The sequence below is a fragment of the Leptopilina boulardi genome, unplaced genomic scaffold (assembly GCF_019393585.1).
Source record: "Leptopilina boulardi isolate dan_hultmark-lab unplaced genomic scaffold, ZJU_Lbou_2.1 LbouV2_213, whole genome shotgun sequence".
NCBI lineage: Eukaryota > Metazoa > Arthropoda > Insecta > Hymenoptera > Figitidae > Leptopilina > Leptopilina boulardi.
In genome coordinates, this window is record NW_026137767.1 from 3777037 (window position 1) to 3798386 (window position 21350).

The 21350-nt window shown below is 26.1% G+C and overlaps 1 protein-coding gene across 1 annotated transcript in view; it reads right to left on the reverse strand.

Moving 5' to 3' along the window:
• The window catches only part of LOC127279002 (uncharacterized), a 48837-nt gene extending 32002 nt beyond the window's left edge, over positions 1–16835 (reverse strand). Inside the window, exon 1 of the mRNA XM_051301049.1 lies at positions 16352–16835. Within this exon, the coding sequence (XP_051157006.1) occupies positions 16352–16436 (85 nt within the window). The 5' untranslated portion in view covers positions 16437–16835. The remainder of the gene's footprint in view (positions 1–16351) is intronic.
• Between the last annotated feature and the right edge of the window lie 4515 nt (positions 16836–21350).

Here is a 21350-nt window from a genome sequence, read left to right on the forward strand (position 1 = left end):
CAATCGCGCTGTCCTCAACTTTCTAGCAATAAACCACACATCTTTTATTCCTCCTGACATATAGACTTTTTATCTTTTTCTTTCTATCAAATTTTCCTCATATGATGTTCTAGTTTCCTTAGTGTCCAAATGTAGAATATATAGAGAAAAGGAATTTCTATTTCGCGAACAAAATTATATTATTTATTAATATTAATAATTCCTTGACATTTTCCATCATGTGTGCAAGATAACAACTAAAACATTCATAATACATTTAATATTAATACAGTTTTGTTATACTTATGAGAAAACGCCCTGACCTACAAGGAGAAAAAAATAATTTAGTAACCTCTAGGAAATATGTATTAGCTGGCTCTCAGACGACACGGATTCCCTGGTTTGAAGTAATGGGTTTTTAGGGAGCCTCCAATGATTTTATTTGTTTTCACTAATGATTTTGAAGTTACAGAAAATTATCATTTTGTTATCGTAGCCGTAACTAATAGCTGGAATGTATTAATTATCAAAGTTAAGAATTAGCAAAAAGTACTCATCTCAAATGCATGCAAATTCCGCCGATGGCGTAACGTTTACTACTCAGAGGTTAGGACATACCGAAGTGCTATTTTTCAGTTGTAAACATTTTTCACTGAATTTATTTAAAAATCATACTTTTTCTAAGGAATTATAATTAACAGATCTTTAAGTGACATTTTTTTTAAAGCAAATAATTCATTGATAAGATATTTAAATGATATAGAACTAAGACATGAAAATACCCTCTTATTTTTGGAGAATCGCCCATATTAGAGTCAGCATAGATTGTATTTGTGTCAAAAGCGTTGGATAAATGACAAACGGACGTCGTATTACTAAATTATATTGAAAAATATATATAAATATAAACTTTATACAAATTATAAGCGATATCATTTTTAACTTATACATTGTTCTTTTTGTTTCAGATGACTATAATAAGGACGAAAGAGGATAGAAGAAAAAGTGAAGCGGTTTTCAAAAAGTTTGTTTAATATTAATGATGAATAATGAATAATGAATAATAATAACAACGAAAAAAAATAATAATTAAGTCCCCATTGAACGAATGTAGGTTGGTCCAATCAAAAAGTGAACACTGTAGAAAAAAATTAGGGAGTTAACGGCACTGGGAGTTAAATTTTTCGATTTTAAAATCAACTGAAAAAGGGAGTTAATAATTAAATTAACTCGTAAAGCCTTCACTCCCTTCGCTTCAACTCCAAAAGGGTGGGACTTTTATTGCATCCCCTATGGAGTTGAAATTCAACTCCTTTTTTTTAGAGTGTGCCATACATTTTTGTATTGGGAACTCTTCTGGACGAACGTATCGTATTCTCGAGGGCGTATCTCTTAAATTTAAAAAGAAATCGGAAAATTTCTGACCACTTTGGGCGATTGTAGGTTAGAGGATATTAAATATCTCTTAAATTTTTATTTACTTTGGACAGTCTAAAGTCAAATGCATTTGATTCTATCAAAAAGGTTAAAATTTTGATGTTTTATGTTCCTACCAAAACAGGATTATTGGAAGATCACACTGCACTGTGAAATCATTGAAAACATATTGGACTTAATGATTCCTTATTGATATTTTAATGATTCTTAAGTTTTTACATTTTTTTTTTTAAATGGGCTAATATGTTAGAAAGTTACCCTTAACTACATATAATACAATAATTTACCAAAATTTTAAGCCAATTCTAAAACATTTCAATAACGTTCAGTTGTTAAATCTATTGTTAGCTTGTTACTTAGAGGGATAAATCAAATATCAATTTTCTTATGTATATTAATTATTTACGATTACAGTAAATCAAAATTTAATTGCGTTTAATTTACATTTTGAAATACTTTTCTCCATAATATTTCATAAAAATGGCATTAAACAAAAAAGATATTAAATAACAGTTATAAACTTTAAAATTATTATTACGTAAATGAATAATAAAAAAAACATTGTAGGAGATTAATTTGCAAATGTTCTTTGTTACAAGTCATTTTTCATTTTTGAAAATAAAATACTGGTCTACGTAGTTAAATAATAACTATGCTTCCTACTTTTTTAATATTTATATTTCGGTAAAAAAAAGTTGAGTTGTTAAAACTATTTTTAGCTTAGAGGGATAAATCAAATATCAATTTTTTTTTAATTTACCAACGTGCCATTATCGGATACAATTATTATTTTTGTAATTCTTTAGAAATTTGACGTTCATTCTGATTGTATTGGAATATTAAATTTTTATTAGCTATTTATAAGACAAAAATTGATTATATAAATATTTATGCCTCAAAAACGTGACAACAAGAAAAAAATAAATAAAAAAAAGAAGACAAGAAAAGAAACGTGCGGCGCAATGATGATATAAAATAAGTCGATTATTATACAATTGTCCCTTGCTTGACTCGTTCTCTTACATCAGTTATATACACTACGAGACATGTCGGGGTGATGAGGCATGAATTTTAATGAAAAGTGAGGCCAATTTGTGTATACAAAGTCGTTGCTTTATAATTTGCATGATCTATTTTTGAGGCCCTTCGCAACAGGTAATTAATTATTTTATATGAATTTTACATGGAGCCACACGAGAAATGAAAAACTCATAAAATATATATGAACAAAATTATAAAATTGTTATAAAAAGATATTTAAACATTTTTTAAAAATAAAATGAATAAAATATTACAAAAATTATAGCAACATTTATAAGTAAATTAGTAAAATGTTTTGCAAAAACGTGGTAGGGAAAATTTTGACTAAAATTTAGAGAATATCAAGTAGATAAGAAAATAAAACAGCAGTCAAGATTCTTATTAAGGTAATGAGATACAAACTTGCTTTTACCGAAATTGATTGATCTTATCTTCTCAATGAAACTTTTTTAAACTTCAAATGTGAGTGCCTTTATAAAAATTCAAAAGAAGTTTTTTCTATAATTATTTTGAAATGAATATACATTAAATCATTATATTTATTAGACTTATGACTAATGCATTTTTGCAACTGTATTTTAAAATATTTAAATTTTCTAGTACAAGGCTTCAAGATTTTCAAAGAAGGAAATAGTTATTCAAGAATTGTATATATGTATGGATTGTACAATAGAAATTCCATTGCATTAGCCAATCATGGCAATGCATATATAACATTTTTATCAAGACTATAAACAATAAACTTTATTATTTGACTGTGATCTTTGAAGAATAACTTTTCCCCAAACAAAATTCATTCATATTATGTCCTAGGTCAAGTGCTCTAAATTCGAAACAATATCAATTTTACATTTCCTTTGCAAATTTTTTGAAATATTTTTTTTTCAAAACGCATAAATGCAATCATATATTATATAAATCAGAAAAAGATAAATATTTAAAAAGAAAACTTATGATCTCTCATAAATATATCTGTAATTCATAAAAAAAAGTACTATCCTTATAAAATGTAAATATGCAGAACAATTTTCAATATAAAACCGCATGCAACTCGAAAGATAAGAGAAATATATGTATATAAAAAGTGTCAAAATGCATTATGTATGCTTGAAGCTTTACTTTCTTTTATTATCCTCATTTTGAGAGTATTTTTTTTATTTTATGATTCTGGAGGTATTTCAAATTCTTAGATGATCCACATATATGTTGTAAATTCTCAGAGGTGTTACTACCTAACTCATAAGAATTCGAAGTGAAGCCCCCAAAGGGTCCCACGGGAATTCATAAGGGATAACCACGAGGAATGTCCAATAGGGTTGTCAATGTAACAATGTAGAAAGCCCGATGAGCCCGATGCATGTATTCTGCATGCAGTGCATTCACTTGGCCGGACAATGGCTTGGGACAAAAGTCGTCAATGAGTCCTCAAAGTGACGATTAGATGTACTTGTGCGCTCATAATAATAATTGATCGATTCCTTTTGAGAAAATGTATGATACTTAAGATAAGAAGAAGAGGGAAGAACGTAGATTTAAAAAAAATTGAGAAAGAAGAGAAGGATGAAGATTTAAGAACGAAGACTGAAGATAGGAGAGAAAGAGGAATAAGTACTCAAAAAAAAAGAAATAAAGACTGGAGATATTGAGATTGAAAAATAAAAATTCGAAAAAAGAAAAGAGAATAAGTTGCAAAAAAGAAGAGAGAGGAATTAAGACTCAAGATAGAAATTATTAAATCCATATTTTATTCAATAAGTTCCTAAATTTTCAAAATCTCTCTTCGTAATTCTTCATTCTTTCTATCAACTACCAACAGCACCTGGATAGCCCACTTTTCTTCACCAAACTAACTCCCCTATTTCTTGCCTTACAATCAGTTTATATCTCCCGAATTTATCTTTCAGCAAATATTCGGGACATTGTTTGTTTCTCTTCATCGTACATCTTAGACATCTTTTTTGCATATACCCTATATTAAATTCACCTTTTTCCACCACCATATAATTTTTCGCCATAATGTAAGACTACAGAAAACAGAAATCGACGACTGGTACGAAAATTAACACAGTTGAGCTTCCGGTAAAAAAAAACACTCATGACTTTTTAAGAGCGAAGAAAAACCTTATTCACTTTTCTGGGACGAAAATTAACACTCCTCATTGATTCATACAGTGATTTTATATAAGAAGTTAGTCAAAATGATGACGTCATCGATCATAATTAGAAGAGCTTTGGGTCTCCTTGAAATAGTGTAGTAATAATATTTTTGATGATTTCAGGTGAACAGAAAAAAAGAAGGGACGGAGAAGCACGAAGAAAACAGGACTCGGAAGGGGAAGAAGAACATTTTCCAATTAGGAAACTTGAAACAGTTTTATACATTCGTACGAGTAACAAATAAAAATATTTGAAACTGTATATCTGTTTCTTATTTTTTTTGCAGTTTTTTACAGATTGACCACACTAAAACATTTTTATTCTCCCTCTCTAGTCATTCTTAAATATTCTCTTTCCTATATTTCAAGCTTGACCCATCACTTTTCCCGCTCGTTCCAATCTTCTATTCACATTCACACTTTGCCTTTTGTTGTAGTGAAACCAATACTCAAGATAGCAGAACTCATCCACTTCCTTTAGGGTGCAGAAGTTGCCATTCAACTTCTACACTTTAATCCTTCTTCTCTTTCTGAACCCTTATCACTTTCGTCTTATATTTACGCACAAATCCTTCTCTCTTACATACTTCTCAAATTCATTCAATAGCGATCTCATCCCTCTCTGCCTCTCATCATCAACCATTAACGCCATATCGTTCGCATATGACAAAATATATGCAAATAGCACAATATATTATTGCAAAAATCTTTCTCTAAGTTTTCAGGAATATTCAAATGTCTACTTTATGGGAACATCAAGAAAACTTTCCTCTGGTTTAATATTAATTTTAAATTATTAACTCTTTGATGACAAATTTTTTTCTCATATCTGTCGGTAAACCTACCATACAAAATACTTTAAATTTCTAGCACATGTTGACATTGTGTATAGTAATAAAATATTTCTTGGGTGAAAATCTGAGCTAATTCTTTATGAAATTTCTTTAAATGATCATACAACATTTATTGGGTGAAAATCAGAACTAATATTAATGAAATGAAAAATTGTTAAAAAATAAAAATTAATTCTTTATGAAACTTGAAATTTCTTTATATTATCAAATTAAAAAATAAAAATTAATTCTTTGTAAAACTTGAAATTCCTTTAACCCTCACGTGCTTGAGTTCATTTTTTGACGTGAGTGCCTGGGGTGGGTCCGAGGGACTTAGCTGCTTTAATTCAATAAAAAAACAAGATTTTAATAGCAGGATATTCAATATTTTATGCTCACATATTGTTTAAAATGTACGTTATAGCATCCGCTTATCATAATTGGATAACGATTTTGAAAAAATATTTTCTTAAATAAAAGTAGATGAAAAAGCAAATTGTCTGGGTTAGAGGGACCCAGCTCAGGCACGCAAGGGTTAAATGATAATAAAATTTCTTAAGTGAAAATCTGAGCTAAATCCTTATGAAACTTAAAATTTCTTCAAATGATAACAAAACGTTTCTTGGGTGAAAATCTGAGCTAATATTAATGAAACGAAAACATTTATTTAAATTATCGAAGAAAATGTTAAAAAATAAAAATTAATTCTTTATGAAACTTGAAATTCCATTAAAGGATAATAAAATTTCTTAAGTTAAAAAAATTCCTCTAGTTACACTGTAAAAAAAATGAGTTGAATTTCAACTCCATAGGGGATGCTATAAAAGTCCAACCCTTTTGGAGTTGAAGCGAAGGGAGTTAATACTTTACGAGTTAATTTTATGCCTAGGGAGTTAGTTTTAAGGAGTTAATTTAATTATTAACTCCCTTTTTGAGTTGATTTTTAACTCGAAAATTTTAACTCCCAACTTCCAGTAACGTTAACTCCCTAATTTTTGTATAGTGTAAAAGATTATTTTTCGTGATTAGTATACTATCAGAATAGAAACCTTAATTTTATTAATGGAGAATAATAATATGAATCATTATCAATTAACAGTAATTATTATTCATGTATGAAGGGTTTTCCCTACAGTATACTTGACTTATGTTTGTGCATTAAAAGTACAGAGACTCATAAATATTATTTAATATGTAAACTCTGCTTAAGTTTTTATAACAAACTCAATAAAGTAGAAATTGTCATTCGGTACTAAATAGTTACTTCAAATTTCTTTTGGATACTGGCCAGTTTCTGGCAAGAAACTTTGGGAAGTATCCGACCTGAAGAAATAACGCACTGCAATATTAGAGTCATTGGACAGTTTCTATTGTCAAAATTTAAAAAAAAATGTATATAATAAAATAGAAATTTTAAAAATTCTGTTATATCTTATTTATAATTATTTATGTAGATAATAATATAATTTAATACATAGTAACAATAATAATATTAATAAATTAATAATAATAACAATAACAGAATAAAATATTAATATTATATCGATTGTAACCAAATTTTCTAATCAGAGACGCTATTTTAGTGTGACACACTTTATTTGTAAAAATAATTTTATTTTTTTTTCAATTTATTTATTTATTTAAAAAAAATTTTATTAACAATATAGTAAAATTTATTGAATTAATCGATAAAAAGTCCTGAATAATATTTGTCCATAAAGTGCTATTACATGCAGAATCGTAGTTTCATGAATTGAATAACATAACTCGAATGTAGAACAGTTTTAAGTTCAAACTTTACAATGTCGGGTAATCAAAACTTTGTTGTACAACAACATCAATATCAAAACTGGAAAACTGAACAAATTCATCATCAAAAAAAGAAGTGAAATCGTTTATTTACTGTATATTTATTTGAAAATATATAACACTCTCGTGATAAAAATTTTTATTACAATTTTGTTTCACAGATATATAAAATTTACTATCTACCATGCATATTTAATGTTCCTTTCAAGAAATTACATAAATTTCATTTTGCATGAATATTTTTTTAAAAAATTCAAAAATGTCATATTTATAAAATATCAAAATTGATGATCGGCGGTTCGTGTAGCAAACCAAATCAATATTTTTCTTTTGAATTATAAAAACTTTTTTGAATATGGAACTCATTTTAAATCTATTTTTACAATTAAACATAAAACATACGTGGTTTCAATAATTTATTTTCTTTTGTTTCTTTGTTAATGCAAATATATGAAATTTTTATGAGCAGATGTTCAAAACCTTATATAGTGTTTTAAAATACAAGGTCAGATTTATGAAAGTAAATAATAACTGTTAAACACATATAAGTTGCAAAGTATAAACTTTATAATTTATACAGAATTTTTAATTACTTATTTAAAAGAAAATTTTTCTGCAATTATAAATTATATAAAACTTACTATTAATTTTGTCAAAAGTTTGTTGAAAATTAATTCAAATTATTTGTGATATTTTTATACATTTTTATTCATTTATTTTTCAAATTAAACTTTTAAGTTAGTGTGGCTACTCCTCTGTTTATATAAAGAAAATAAACCTATCAGGTTTGATTATTTCTTAAGTGGAAAGTAAGTTTAACTTAGTGATACTGGGTCAAATTAACCCACACCTTTGTACTTTGTAATTTAAGATAAGAGCCAAAATAGCACACATCTCTGGAGTAAAACTTTTTTTTATAAAATAGGTAGATGAAATTTTAAAACATTATATGAATTTTTTTAAAATTTGAATTTAAAAAATATATACACTAGAAACAATATTTTCTAATATATATCTAAATTATCAATTTTTATTCAAACAAGTTTTTCTTCTATTCAATTTCTCGAGAAGCAAATGAATAATGCCCAAAATTAATTTGTTAAAATTTTTATTTGATAGAATTTCATTAGATAGAATTTTCTTTTAGCTGAATTTATATTTTTTCAAAGTATTTTTTTACAGAATTTCTATTAAACCGATTTTTTATATTACAAAATTTTTATATATAACCGAAAATTCAATTTACAGAATTTCGAATTAAATTCCGTCAGAAATTTTTGGACGCGAATTTTAAAATTAACCAATAAAAATTATCTGAGTAATTTCTGATTGGTTAATTTTAAAATTCGCGCCCAAAAAGATTCTGACGAAAGTTAATTCTAAAAATAGAAATTCTGTGAAGTAAATTTAATGGAAATTCTGTCAAAAAATAATTCGAACAAATAATAATTAATGCGTCTCAATTTCTCTTACTTAGTGTTAATATTATATTTTAATTAATTTTCAAATTCAATGAAAATTAAAAATAATTATTTTTAATTTAAATTAAAGATAAAATTTATTTTTAAGTTTTTTTTTTTTTTAATAAAATTTTTTATATCTATTTCTTTATACAAATTTTCTTGTTTAAAATTAATATAAAGTAACTGAATCAGAAGTAATTCACGTAATATTTTTGGGTAAATAATGTTCAGCTATATACACGTATATAATTGAAATTAACACAACTTAAACAACTGTTCAAATGAAGATAATATAAACCCGCATAATTGTCAGTGGGACAAGAATGTAAAATTTCCTTAAAGTTTCTAAACAAAAAGTTTGATTATTAAATAGTTTTTATTTACAATTTAAAATCATGTATCTTTTTATTATAATACTTATATTTTATATATCGAATCTATTTTTTAACAATGATGAATATTTTTTTCCTTTTATTATTGTAATACGTAATTTTTTTTTTTTTATTATTTTTGAAAAATAGTGATTTGTCACTATTTCTCAATTATGAAAATCATTAAGCAATTATAGGTATAATTTTAACAATGTAAGTAGTTTTGAATAAAGTTTTTTTTAGAAAAATATTATGAAATTGTACGTAATTGTATACAATTACGGATATTGCTATACAGTTCATTATTTTATTATTATTATTATTATTATTTTAAAATTTAAACTTTAAATTAATGAGTTAGAATTACAAAGTAAAAGTGACTTTTTTCAAAAAATATATTCCAACGATTATTTAATGTACCTATACAATTTTTCCATTTATTTACCGAGAACACATTTTAATAAATTAATATTAATTTTTCAGAATCTACGAAATCATTAAATTTTACGTAATAATTAAATTTGATAGAAAAAAAAAATGAAAACATATAAATGCGCACATTCATTTTTGGTAAAAGATGCATTAAAACTTTTTTTGTATATATATTATATATATATAATATCTTCAGTTTCAATATTTCAGAAATGTCTAAAAGTTTCAATGTCGTTTTCCCGTTTTAAAAGCGTACACACATACACAATACAAGTTTCACTTTTGGTTTGATATGCAAAAGTTTTTGAAAAGAAGAATCATGTACATATTTTATACTTAGGTGCGCGATACTATGTTGCCGCAAGTTAGTATGGAAAGAAACAGTCCTTGGGAGAGAGCTGCGAGAACTTGGCGTGGTTCTTTTTTTTTTTTTTTTGTTCTGATGACTCTTCTGCCTTGTGACCTTTTACTTTCACACCTATACACGTTTGTAAGGGCCAATTTTCTTATAAAACTTATTCTCAAGAGAGATGTACCAAGACTTGATATTTGTTTGAGTAAATTTGGTCCATTTCGGGCAATATATGTACAATATGAATATAAAGAGTCTGAAGGGAAAAAGATATATATATATCTTGTGAGAATTCTTATATTAAATCCAGAAACTTTTGTGCAAAAATAAAAAAAATAACAAAAGGGTACTTTGACACTATAGCGTATAAGGTCGTTTAATAGCGCAAATGGGCGGAAAAAATGAATTATGCTTTAAATTCTAAAATAATAGTTATTATACTAAATTAATAAGTAATTAATTTTTCAACCAATTCTGTGTATGTGAGAGAATTCATTATTTTAGATTTAAAAAAAAAACTCAATCAAAAATTTACTAATGGCGCAGTAGTGGCGCAGTACTGACAAATACTGGCACAGTACTGGCACCCAGTATTGGCGCCAGAGTTGGCGTAACTTTGGGATGATACCATTTTACCAGTATTGGCTACCAGAGTTGGCATCAGTATTGGTAACCACTACTGTTTCAGTACTGGCCGAGAAATGGCAGTTTTGTAATTTATTGTATACGAAAAGAAATCTTTAACTGTAACAGAGATAAGTTTCACTCCAGGTAATACTTTTTTGGTATACTTAGGAAAAAGTGTCTTAAATTTTTAGTAACCCAACACAAATTAAATATTAATTAAATTAGTCAACTAATTTATATTTTATTATATAAAATCGAAAACATCAAGAATTTTCATTCCTTCTTACTCTCTAAATCTGAATTAGTAAAAATTTTTACTAATTTAAATTAGTGACTCACTTTTTGCTTTAGAATTAGTTAAATTTTACTAATTGTTAGTAAAAGTTACTAATAATTAGTAAAATTTTACTAATTGAGAAGCAAAAAGTAAGTCACTAATTCAAATTAGTAAACTTTTTTACTAATTCAGATTTAGAGAGTATAATATATATTGCAAATTATTATTTAAAAAATCAAAAAATAAATATAAAAATATGTTTATTATAAAACCAAAGTTTTTATAATATATAAAAACAGTTCAGTAAAAATAAAAATGTTTATAAAATAATTATAATGTATATATAATATTATGCAATTAACTATTTAATTATTTTATTATTCACTTTAATTTATTAATTATTATATCAAATATAAATAAATTAACATTGAATTCAATTCAATTTACATAAAACAAAATTAGTTTACAAATTAACTCATCATAAATATAATGATTTAATAAAAATAATGAATACTAAATTCCTGAAATTAGGTAATTATTAAAAAAATTATCTAAATTATTTTTAAATTAACATTAAATTTTTGTTTATAATTCACTATTAGAAAAAAACTGAAGAATAACATCAAGAAACAAATTACAATAACTTTATTGACCATTGAAATATATAAGAGTTTGTAGGTTTAACTATTTTTTATAATTTCCATTAAGAAAGGTTAATTATATATTTTATATTATTGATATAATATAACATTTGTGCAATTTTACTTGCGATTGTATTTAATTTTTTAAATTAAATTTAGATTATAAATTTTTATTTTAAAAAATATTAAGTTTTTACAGGGTGGTACTGCACCAGTACGGATACAATGAAAATACCAGTACTGGTTCTGTACAGACTGCCCAGCCTCGGCAGCCAATACTGAACCAGTACTGCGCCAGTAGTCAACTCTGGTACACGGAAAAAAATAAAAAGTAATTTTTACTACTTTCATAGTAAAACGGGATCTGTCCGAAGTTTCTGCGCAACTCTGGCAACTTTTACTCCAAAAATAGTAAAATTTACTATTTTTGTAGTAAATTTTACTGTTCCGTAGTAATTTTTACTATTTCTAGAGTAAATTTTACTATTTTTGGAGTAAAAGTTGCCAGAGATGCGCAGAAACTTCGGACAGATCCCGTTTTACTATGAAAGTAGTAAAAATTACTTTTTATTTTTTTCCGTGTATAATACTGAAATTTTTGGTTGGGTAGTCATTAAAATTCACTGACTCTCTCGATCATTGAAGATTTCCACATAAATTATTTAATTATGTTCAGTTTTGAATAATGCACGTTTTTCAAGAGTCTTCAATAAGTCATTGTTTTGCAAATTAATATATGGCTTTATGATAATATTTTTTAACTGTATGTTAATTTTTTAAAGCATAAGCCATTAAATTATTATTCTCGTCATAACATCTATAATATTTAACATATTTAAAAACTCATTTCACAATAATAATAACAAACGTGCAAAAAATAATTTAAAAAAACAGTCGCAACCAATTTAATATTTTTATTTAAATTTTATTTTTTAATAAAATCAATTTTATAGGTTTTTTTGGTCAGATTTTTGTAAACAGATCACCTAAAATTTTCAAAACGTAATTCATATTCAACGAACATCGAGAGAAAGAATATATATATATTTTGTGTCTCAGAGTCAAATAAATATTTATTTGGTTAAAATAAAAATTTGATATTCGCTAAATAAAATTTTATTTGTGCTAAATTAAATTTTTTATTTGAAACAAAAAATCATTATGTCTCTGAGACAAATATATTTTTATTGGATTAAAAAAAAATTAATTTGCCTCGAATAAATGCAAATAAAAGATATGCCTTAAGTTATGAACGTTCAAATAAACGAAAAATTTTATTTACTATTGCTTTTTTGAAACTAAACTAATAGAATTTTCTAAATTTGAATTAATGAAAAGTGAGCTACTAATTTAAATTGGTAAGAATTTTTACTAATTTTTAGTAAAATATTACTATTTGATTCAGTAGGTAGTTTTAAATTTTTTGACTAAAGTTTTAGTAAAAAGTTACTAAAAATTAGTGAAAATTGTTACTAATTTAAATTAGTACCTCACTTTTTACTAATTCAGATTTAGAGAGAATGAAATTGTGTAAAGAAAATAAAATTACTATTATTTTTTTGTAATAATTCTGAAAAGAAATTATACTGACAAATCTAATGTTGAATGGCAAATTAATTTTGATGACAATATTATTAGTATATAGCATTCGTGCACAAACTCTCGTGAAACAGTTGCAAATTTAAGATGATTAAAGTCAGTGTCTCGTTTTAAAAAGACCGCAAAACCGTTATTTAAACCGGCCAGTCTGCTGACGCCCAAGCATTATATTATACTATACAAAGGAAATAATATAGACTTGAAAAGTTCGCGCCGCATAATGTTTACTAGAACACCATTAAAGAAGAAATTAATATAAAAAAAATTTATACACACAATACAATCTTTGAGAAAACATTTTTTAATAAAAATTTAATTTAAAAATGTTAATTTTGATTTATGATTTACAAAAAAAAAATTTATATTATTCTGAATCAAGTTGATTTTTATTTTTATATAAGTTTAAATTCTTCTATAGAGTTATCTTTTATTATAGTTTAATAATTTTAAAAAGATTTAGATGACAGAAACCTAAATATACTTCTTTTAGTTTTTTTAAAACTTTATGCATTTATGCAAACAGACACACAAATGAATGGACACGATCGACAGAATATGATTATCGGACTCCAGTTGGACATATAACAAAACATAAAGATTAGTTAAAAATAGCAAAAGTCAATTGTGAGTCAAATATAGCATCTCATATATATGATAAGAATATATGTAAAAATAAATGTTTTTTATGCGCAAATATCTTGAGATCAGACAGACGAACAAGAAATTCCTATAGAATAAATTTATTTGTTTTGCTGATGTGACGGAAAAACATATCATTGGAGACGTTTTATATATATATATATATAATCTGAATAAAATGGTTTTCATGACAAATCAGCACAAAGGTCAGTTTTTTGGTTACAAAAATGTTTATATAAATAAATAAATTTATTTTTAATTTTACATTTTTTTTTACTTTTTATCTTTATACTTTGTGATAAGATGTGTCTAAATTTAATATTTTTTTCAAAATTTACATTAAAATTATTTTATTTTATTTATTGTCTTTTTAAAATTTTTTTTTAGTTTAATTTATATATTTAAAAAATTATTTTTAATATCAAAAGATCGCAGAGAAGAATTATTTTTCTACGTATAGAATAATTAATGAATAATCGGATGGACAGTCAAAACAAAAGTTAGTCCAACCGCACATATTTTCGTATTTTTTAATATAATAATAATAATAATAATTAAAAAGTTTTCTAAATAAAAGTGTGAGCATAGAGTAAAAAAAATTTTTTTTTAATATAAAATTTCTTATTATACACCCAAAGAAAAGATTTCTTTGATTTAAAGAAACCAATTTTTTTGACATGTTTTCTTTCATTCAAAATATGAAACAAAAAAAAAGTTGCTTAGTTTCAAAGAAAATTTCTTTGAATGATAGAAAATTGTGCATTAAATTAAAGAAATTTTAACATTGATATAAGGTCAAAGAAACATTTATTTGAATTAAAGAAAAAATTTCTTTGAAACGAAAATAATTTTTTTTTGAATTAAAGATAATTTTTTTAAAACAAATAAATTTTCTTTGAATGAAAGAAAAATTCAAAGAAATTGATTTCTTTAAATCAAAGGAATGTTTTTTCTAGGTGTTAGAAACGATACTTTAAATTTAAGGTTATGTTGCTTAAATCGTTTTTTATGCACCCAGAGAAAAGATTTTTTTGTCTCAGCACCAATAACTAGACTTTTTATTTGTTTGAAATAAAATTTTATTTGGTTTAAATAAAAATTTATTTGTCTCAAATATATGTTTTATTTATGTGGAATAAAATTTTTATTTAAAACAAATAAAAAGTCTAATTGGTGCTGAGACAAATATACGTTTATTTAACTCAAATAAAATATATTTGGTTTAAATATAATTTTTTTCTGGGTGCAAAAAATTGTAATTTTTATTACAATGTAAGTTTAAATGGTTTAAAAAATTTTTTTTTCATTTGAACTAGACACATTTTTAAAGTATAAATTGTTTTTTTTAATAAAAAATTCAAAAAAATATGAAGTTGGACTAACTTTTATTCCGATTGTTTATCCGAGATTTCTTTACAAACTAAATAAACTCAAAACTTTAAAAATTCCTATACACTTTAACATTTTTTTAAAAATTAAATTTTTATTTAATATTATAAATTTCATTAATTTAATGTAATAAATTTAATTTAATTTTAGCTTAATTCATCGAAATTAAAAAAAAAAATTTTTAAATGAAAAGTGATTGCGGCTATATATAGTGAATTTCATAATATATCATACGAAGTGGACTTCTTTTTTCCAATAATTTTATGTACAACAAAAATCGATTGCTTAGATATAGTTTTATTGTCAGTTATTATATGGGAACAGACATACTAACTCAAAATGTTACACTCAGAAAAAAATATATTTTTCTTCAGAGATATAAATATAATCTATTTCGTTCAAATAAAAACTTTATTTACGCCAAATAAAAATGTTATTTGTGCCAAATAAAATTTTCATATTTGAAACAAATAAATATTTATTGAGTTAAAAAATAACTATTTATTTATTGAGCTCAACAATTATTGATTTGCTTCAAATATAAAAATTTGGTTTGGCACAAATAACATTTTTATTTGGTGTAAGTAAAATTTTTATTTGAACCAAATAAATTTTATTTATATCTCTGAAGAAAAATATATTTCTTTCTGTGTGTAACATTTTGCCAAAGATATATATTTTTATTTTTATTCAAATACTTTATATTTGGTTCAAATATAAAATTTTTCTCTATGTAAAATTTGTTAAAAGTAGCAAAACTTACTATTTAAAATTTAGAGGGAACACTTTAATGTAAGAATAAAATTCTACAATATTTTTCAGAATTTACATTTTTTTTTAAATCACTTTTCCCTTTTTTATATAACTCAAAAGTTAATGAAAAAAGATCTCTTTAAAATTAAATAATTTTCTTCTTAAAGAAAAATCAACTAGAAAAAAATACTTTTTATTCAAAAATTTCGAAATTTTTCTTCCTTTATACTCTTTTTCAACAAAACTTTTCATATATAAATTTAAAAAAAAAATTGGAAATAATTTCGTCAGCAATTTCTTTGTAATACACGCTTTAATTGCACATAAAAAATATTATGATTTAAAATGAAAGAGAAAAAGGCACCATGGCCTGTTGTTTATCATAGTTAAACCAAGTTCTTGCAACACATGTATATAGAAGCTGACTTACAGCAAAAACTAGAATACACCATATAGGTAAAAATGTTGACAAGTTAAATAATTTATTCATAATCGAGAGAACTTGAATTTCGCAAAAAAAAATATATATATATATTTACATGTCTCCTCTTACCTGTTAGGGAACCGGTGAGTACAGTTTGAGATGTCTTCAGCATCAATGAGAGGACCAAAAAGAGGGACCACGCAAAAAGAATCATATTTTTGCTTTGTTCTTGTGTGTTTTATCACGTGTTGAAAAAAAAATTGGATTTTTTTTAAATTTCACGGCAACACTTGTTGAATAAGTAAACACTGAATATTTTTTTTTTAACTAGAAATCCTTGCAGATTTGAAATTTGCACTTTTCATCCAATAACTTTTGATACGCTTTAAACGATGAGCGAATATATATTTATATAGATTGAAAATTGAAAAGAAAAATTTCTCCGTGAGGATATCGAGTCTCTGGCAGTTCAGAGCAAACTGTAGATAACTGCAGGTGTCTGCATGATTTTACCAAGGAATGAGAAAGTCGCGCTACCAGCTGACGCGCGGTACTGCTTCTCTCTCGTTGCGTCTCGTCAACTTGTTAGCCAGCGGTGAACTACTCGTGTTTCTGCTTCAGCGTATCGTAATATACATAAAGTCACCGCAGATAAGCCGGGGAGAACCCCACCGCGCCACGTGGGGCGAGGGCGACTACGCGCTGCTCCATTCAACAGCGAAAATCCTTAATATTTATCCCCAAACTGACCGCACTCACCATTGTATTTAAAAAAAATTTATATTTCAACTTATTTTTAAATTATTACAATTCTTTTGTATAGCAGAACAAAAGTCTCATTCAATTTTCTTATAATAAGATGAAATTAATACAAATGAGTTGTTGTGAACGAAATGAATTTTGAATTTTTAAAATCTGATATCAGATTCTAAATCAGCGACCCCAAAAACCCCCGAGTAGCAATAGAATTGGATAACATTTTTAAATTCCGTTATATTGGATCCGCCATTTTGAATTTTTGAAAATCGACCTCAAATTCGTAATCAGCGACCTTGAAAACCTCCGAGTAACGATTTTCGAGTGGATCCGATGAATTTCTAACATTGCCGTCCGCCATATTGGATCCTCCATTTTGAATTTTTAAAAATTGACCTCAGATTCGTAATCAGCGACCCCAAAAACCCCCAAGGAATGATTTTGGAGTGGATCCGATGATTTTTTAACATTCACGTCCGCCATATTGGATCCGCCATTTTGATTTTTTGACAATTGACCTCAAATTCGTAATCAGCAACCCCGAAAACCCCCGAGTAACAATTTTTGAGTGGATTCGGTGATTTTTAAAATTTTCTGAAACTAGCTACATATTTGTTATTAAAAATTAAGCTTTAATCCACAATATTATTGCGCCATTTTGTTTTTTTTTTAAATTTACGTCACCGTGTCAAATGTCAGATATTTTTGACGTGATATTTGTACCTGGCCAAAATATTTTAGAATGGTACGTTTTCTGTCCAAAAATATTCGACTGTGAAAATCCCTGAGTAATATAAGTTTCAAGCGATGTTGATGAACTTAAAAAGAGTTCGAAATCAAATTTAAAAATATTTATTTAATCGAATATTTTTAAATGTCCAAATGTTTATATAGGGGAATGTAGTCGTTTGTGGACCACTGCCTGGTATTTTATGTAAAAATAAGTCTTTGCATAAAAATGTTTATTGTAGGTAATAGGTACGCATTGTCTCAAAACTATATATTTAATGAAAATCCAAACTGAAAGGACGCATATTTGTATTCAGAATAGATGATTGAAAAAATAACCTAACGTGAAACAGCAAAAAAGTTTTGGGTTCTCATTTTCCATTCATGACTACAAAAGAAAATAGAAAAAAAACCACTTTTTAAGAAAGTTGTAGAAAATTTTTATATGACAGAAAAAATTATTTACTCTAAAAAAATTTAAAAATGAAAAACAAAAAGTGGTCCACTCATGACTATATTCCCCTATTTCATGGTATTTCCAAAAGTTCGAATGTTTGTTTAATCGAATTTCCAAATGTTCCAATAACTATATACAACGTTTAATATCTAAAAGTTCAAATAGCTATTTGATCGAATTTCCAAAAGTTCAAATGTTTTATTGATCTAAACTCTAAATATTACAATTTTCAAAACATTAAAGCTTTTTGATAATGTGACAAAAATTTCTAATTGTTATAAATTTCGCGTTTATTAATTAATATAAAAAAAATGTTGTTCAACAGAATTTATATGAAAGCTAAAATGATTTCATTTTCCAAGCCCATTTATTATTAGATATATATATATAAGTTAACTTTTTTGTAGGTTTGTTTAAACTGTTTAAAAGTCTTGAAACATAGTTTCAGAAAATACAAAATTTTTACTCTTTGTTCTTTTTCCTACTTTGTGTATTAGATGTGCAGCTGCATAGGGCACCAAATTGGGGGACACAGCACATATACATATATACACGGGGGGTTTTAAACTGATTTAATGTACAAGTATACTGGCAGCTGGAATTTTCCTTTTGATATTAATTCTACGCATTGTAAACATATAATTTTTCAAAAAAATTGAAAATATTCGCCGAATATTTGACTTTTGACGATGATTTTTTGTCACTTCTTTGCTGTCTTAAGAATTATAATTTTGTTGATTCTACAGAAACAACCCAGTGGGCAAAAAACCATGTTCATTCTAAAAACGTTTTAAGAATGTTTTTAGAACGTTTCATGTCCGTCAAATAATGTTCTGGAACATTTTAAGAACATGGATGCAAACATGAAACGTGCGTGGTCAAAACGCAGGTTGCAAGAATTTAAGCACCAAAAAGGAAGAAGCTCTTGCTATTTTAGGTAGACTATATATGTCGTACTCCGCGGGCATGAATTTTATGCTTTTAAAGTACGTCATTCTTACCATAATAGTATAACTATTGTACTTATTTAGTAAAAGAAGTTACCTGCTATTAAAGGATAAAGCAGTTTCATGCTAAAAAGGCTAGTTTGTTTTTTCCGTTTAATAACCCAATGCACAATTTTACACTGCACAATTGTCTGTCAAAGCATGCTGATATTTTTACTGTGTCAACACAAATGTGTTCGCTATATTGGATCCGATATTTTGAACTTTGAAAAACTGACATAGAGTTCCTAACCAGGAACCAGAACCATAAACTTTCGAAAAAAAAGTATAAAGCGATTCCAAACATACCTTGAACATGAAAATCTTCAGAATTATCTAACTGGGGATGCAGCTCCGAGGAAGCTGATCAGAAAAAGACAAACGTGCTAGTGCTAAAATATTCTTTTTATTGACACAGTAAAACTATGTGCATGTGCAAGATACTACATGTTCCAAAGACACGTGAGAAAACTTGAAACATGTCTTTGAGAATTCCGAATTAACCCGACGTGACGGTTTATTAACTCACCGCAACGAATCTCTAGAATTGTGTGTTGGTCGATGATTACATAAACTAAGTTTTTACAAGTTAAAATTGACAATTTGGGAAAGCATTAAATTTCGAAATAGTTTTGCACTTATAATCTCCCTGGAAAATTAAAAACTGTACAAGTTGTATAATTTTAATCAGAAATTTTAAGTATTACTTTATTGCCTGAATTAGTATTGCATTATTTATGCCTTTAGTGTATATTTTATAAATAAATGAAAACAAATTTCTTGATAAATTCACAGAAACTTCTGCACGCATATGACAATAACTTTCTTGAGATTATCTATGTCCAGCATATGAAATTTACATATTTAGATTATAGAAACTACATATTTTAAGTTTCTGTGAGTTGGCGTTAAAATTTTTTTGACTGACGTCAACGTGTGACGAACAGTTTTTAAACTCGGATGGGTTTTCTAGATTGGAGTAATTATATTATTATAGTTTTGTATAAATAAATATATTTTGTATTTTTTTCCCTCTATACAATACCTAAAATTGCAGAAATTAATATTACCAACATTGCATCACTATTGACATTATATTTTTGCAGTATTAAAATATTAATGTCAATTTCTGCAAATATTGTCGCAACTTTAGCTGCTGAATGGATTGTAATTTAATTTTAATAACCCATACTAAACCCTACTAAATTGTGCCGATTGGATGCAACTTTTTTCACTTATATACGACCATGCGATATTTCAATCGCTGATATAAATTGCTTATCACTGGTTCAGACTAGTTTACCTACTTATATAAAGAGAGATTAAGAGTGCACATTGTCAATATTGAGAAAACAGGAAACTCAAAGAAATTAATTATTATCTTTATACCTAGAATTATGATTTTCTTTTGTATTGACTTGACTCTCTTTTATGCAGAGAAAAAATATTAGTTTCCTGTTAACAAAATAATCTTGTTCGGCAATAATTGTTGTTGGAGGAATAAAAACGTCATAGTTTGAAAAAAATGAAACATATGACGTGTACTTATTGTTAGACCATTTTTTGACTTTATCAAAAAATACAAATGAAACTGTTTTTCACCCTACTAAATTTGGTTTATTGATTTAGTTAGCACTTTCGTCCAACCTTCATATAGATTACACTATGGGTTACAAAAACATGGTCAAGTCGTGTTTATTTAAAATTTTCTGTGTTTATTGAAAGTTTAGGTGTCACTGAACAAGAATATACCCAAAAAAAATTTTTCATTCGGTCAGTTCCGTAGAAAACGAGATTAAAGTGTCAAAAAATCGCTTTTTTAGCACTTTTTGAAGCGTTGTAAAACAAAAACGCAACAAGATAAAAACCTTCACGAGGGCTTGAATGAAAGCTTAAACCTTCAACTTTGAGTCCCAAAACTGATAATGCATGATAATTGCGCAGAAAATTTATTTAACATGAAATAACTATCTCGAATAGTCAAAATAGTTGGGATAGAGAGCACTTGTTAAAAATCGATTTTCATTACCGAATTTATTTGGAACTTGTTACTTGGAAGTTTTCAACGTTTCTATTGACGTTTCGAAAGTTGGATTTAAAAAATTCAAAATGGCGGATTAAAAATGGCGTTCAAAAATTTCAAAAATTGAGTGAATTTTTTCGCAGTTTTTTCCTCGGGGTTTTTTGAAATATTTGAACG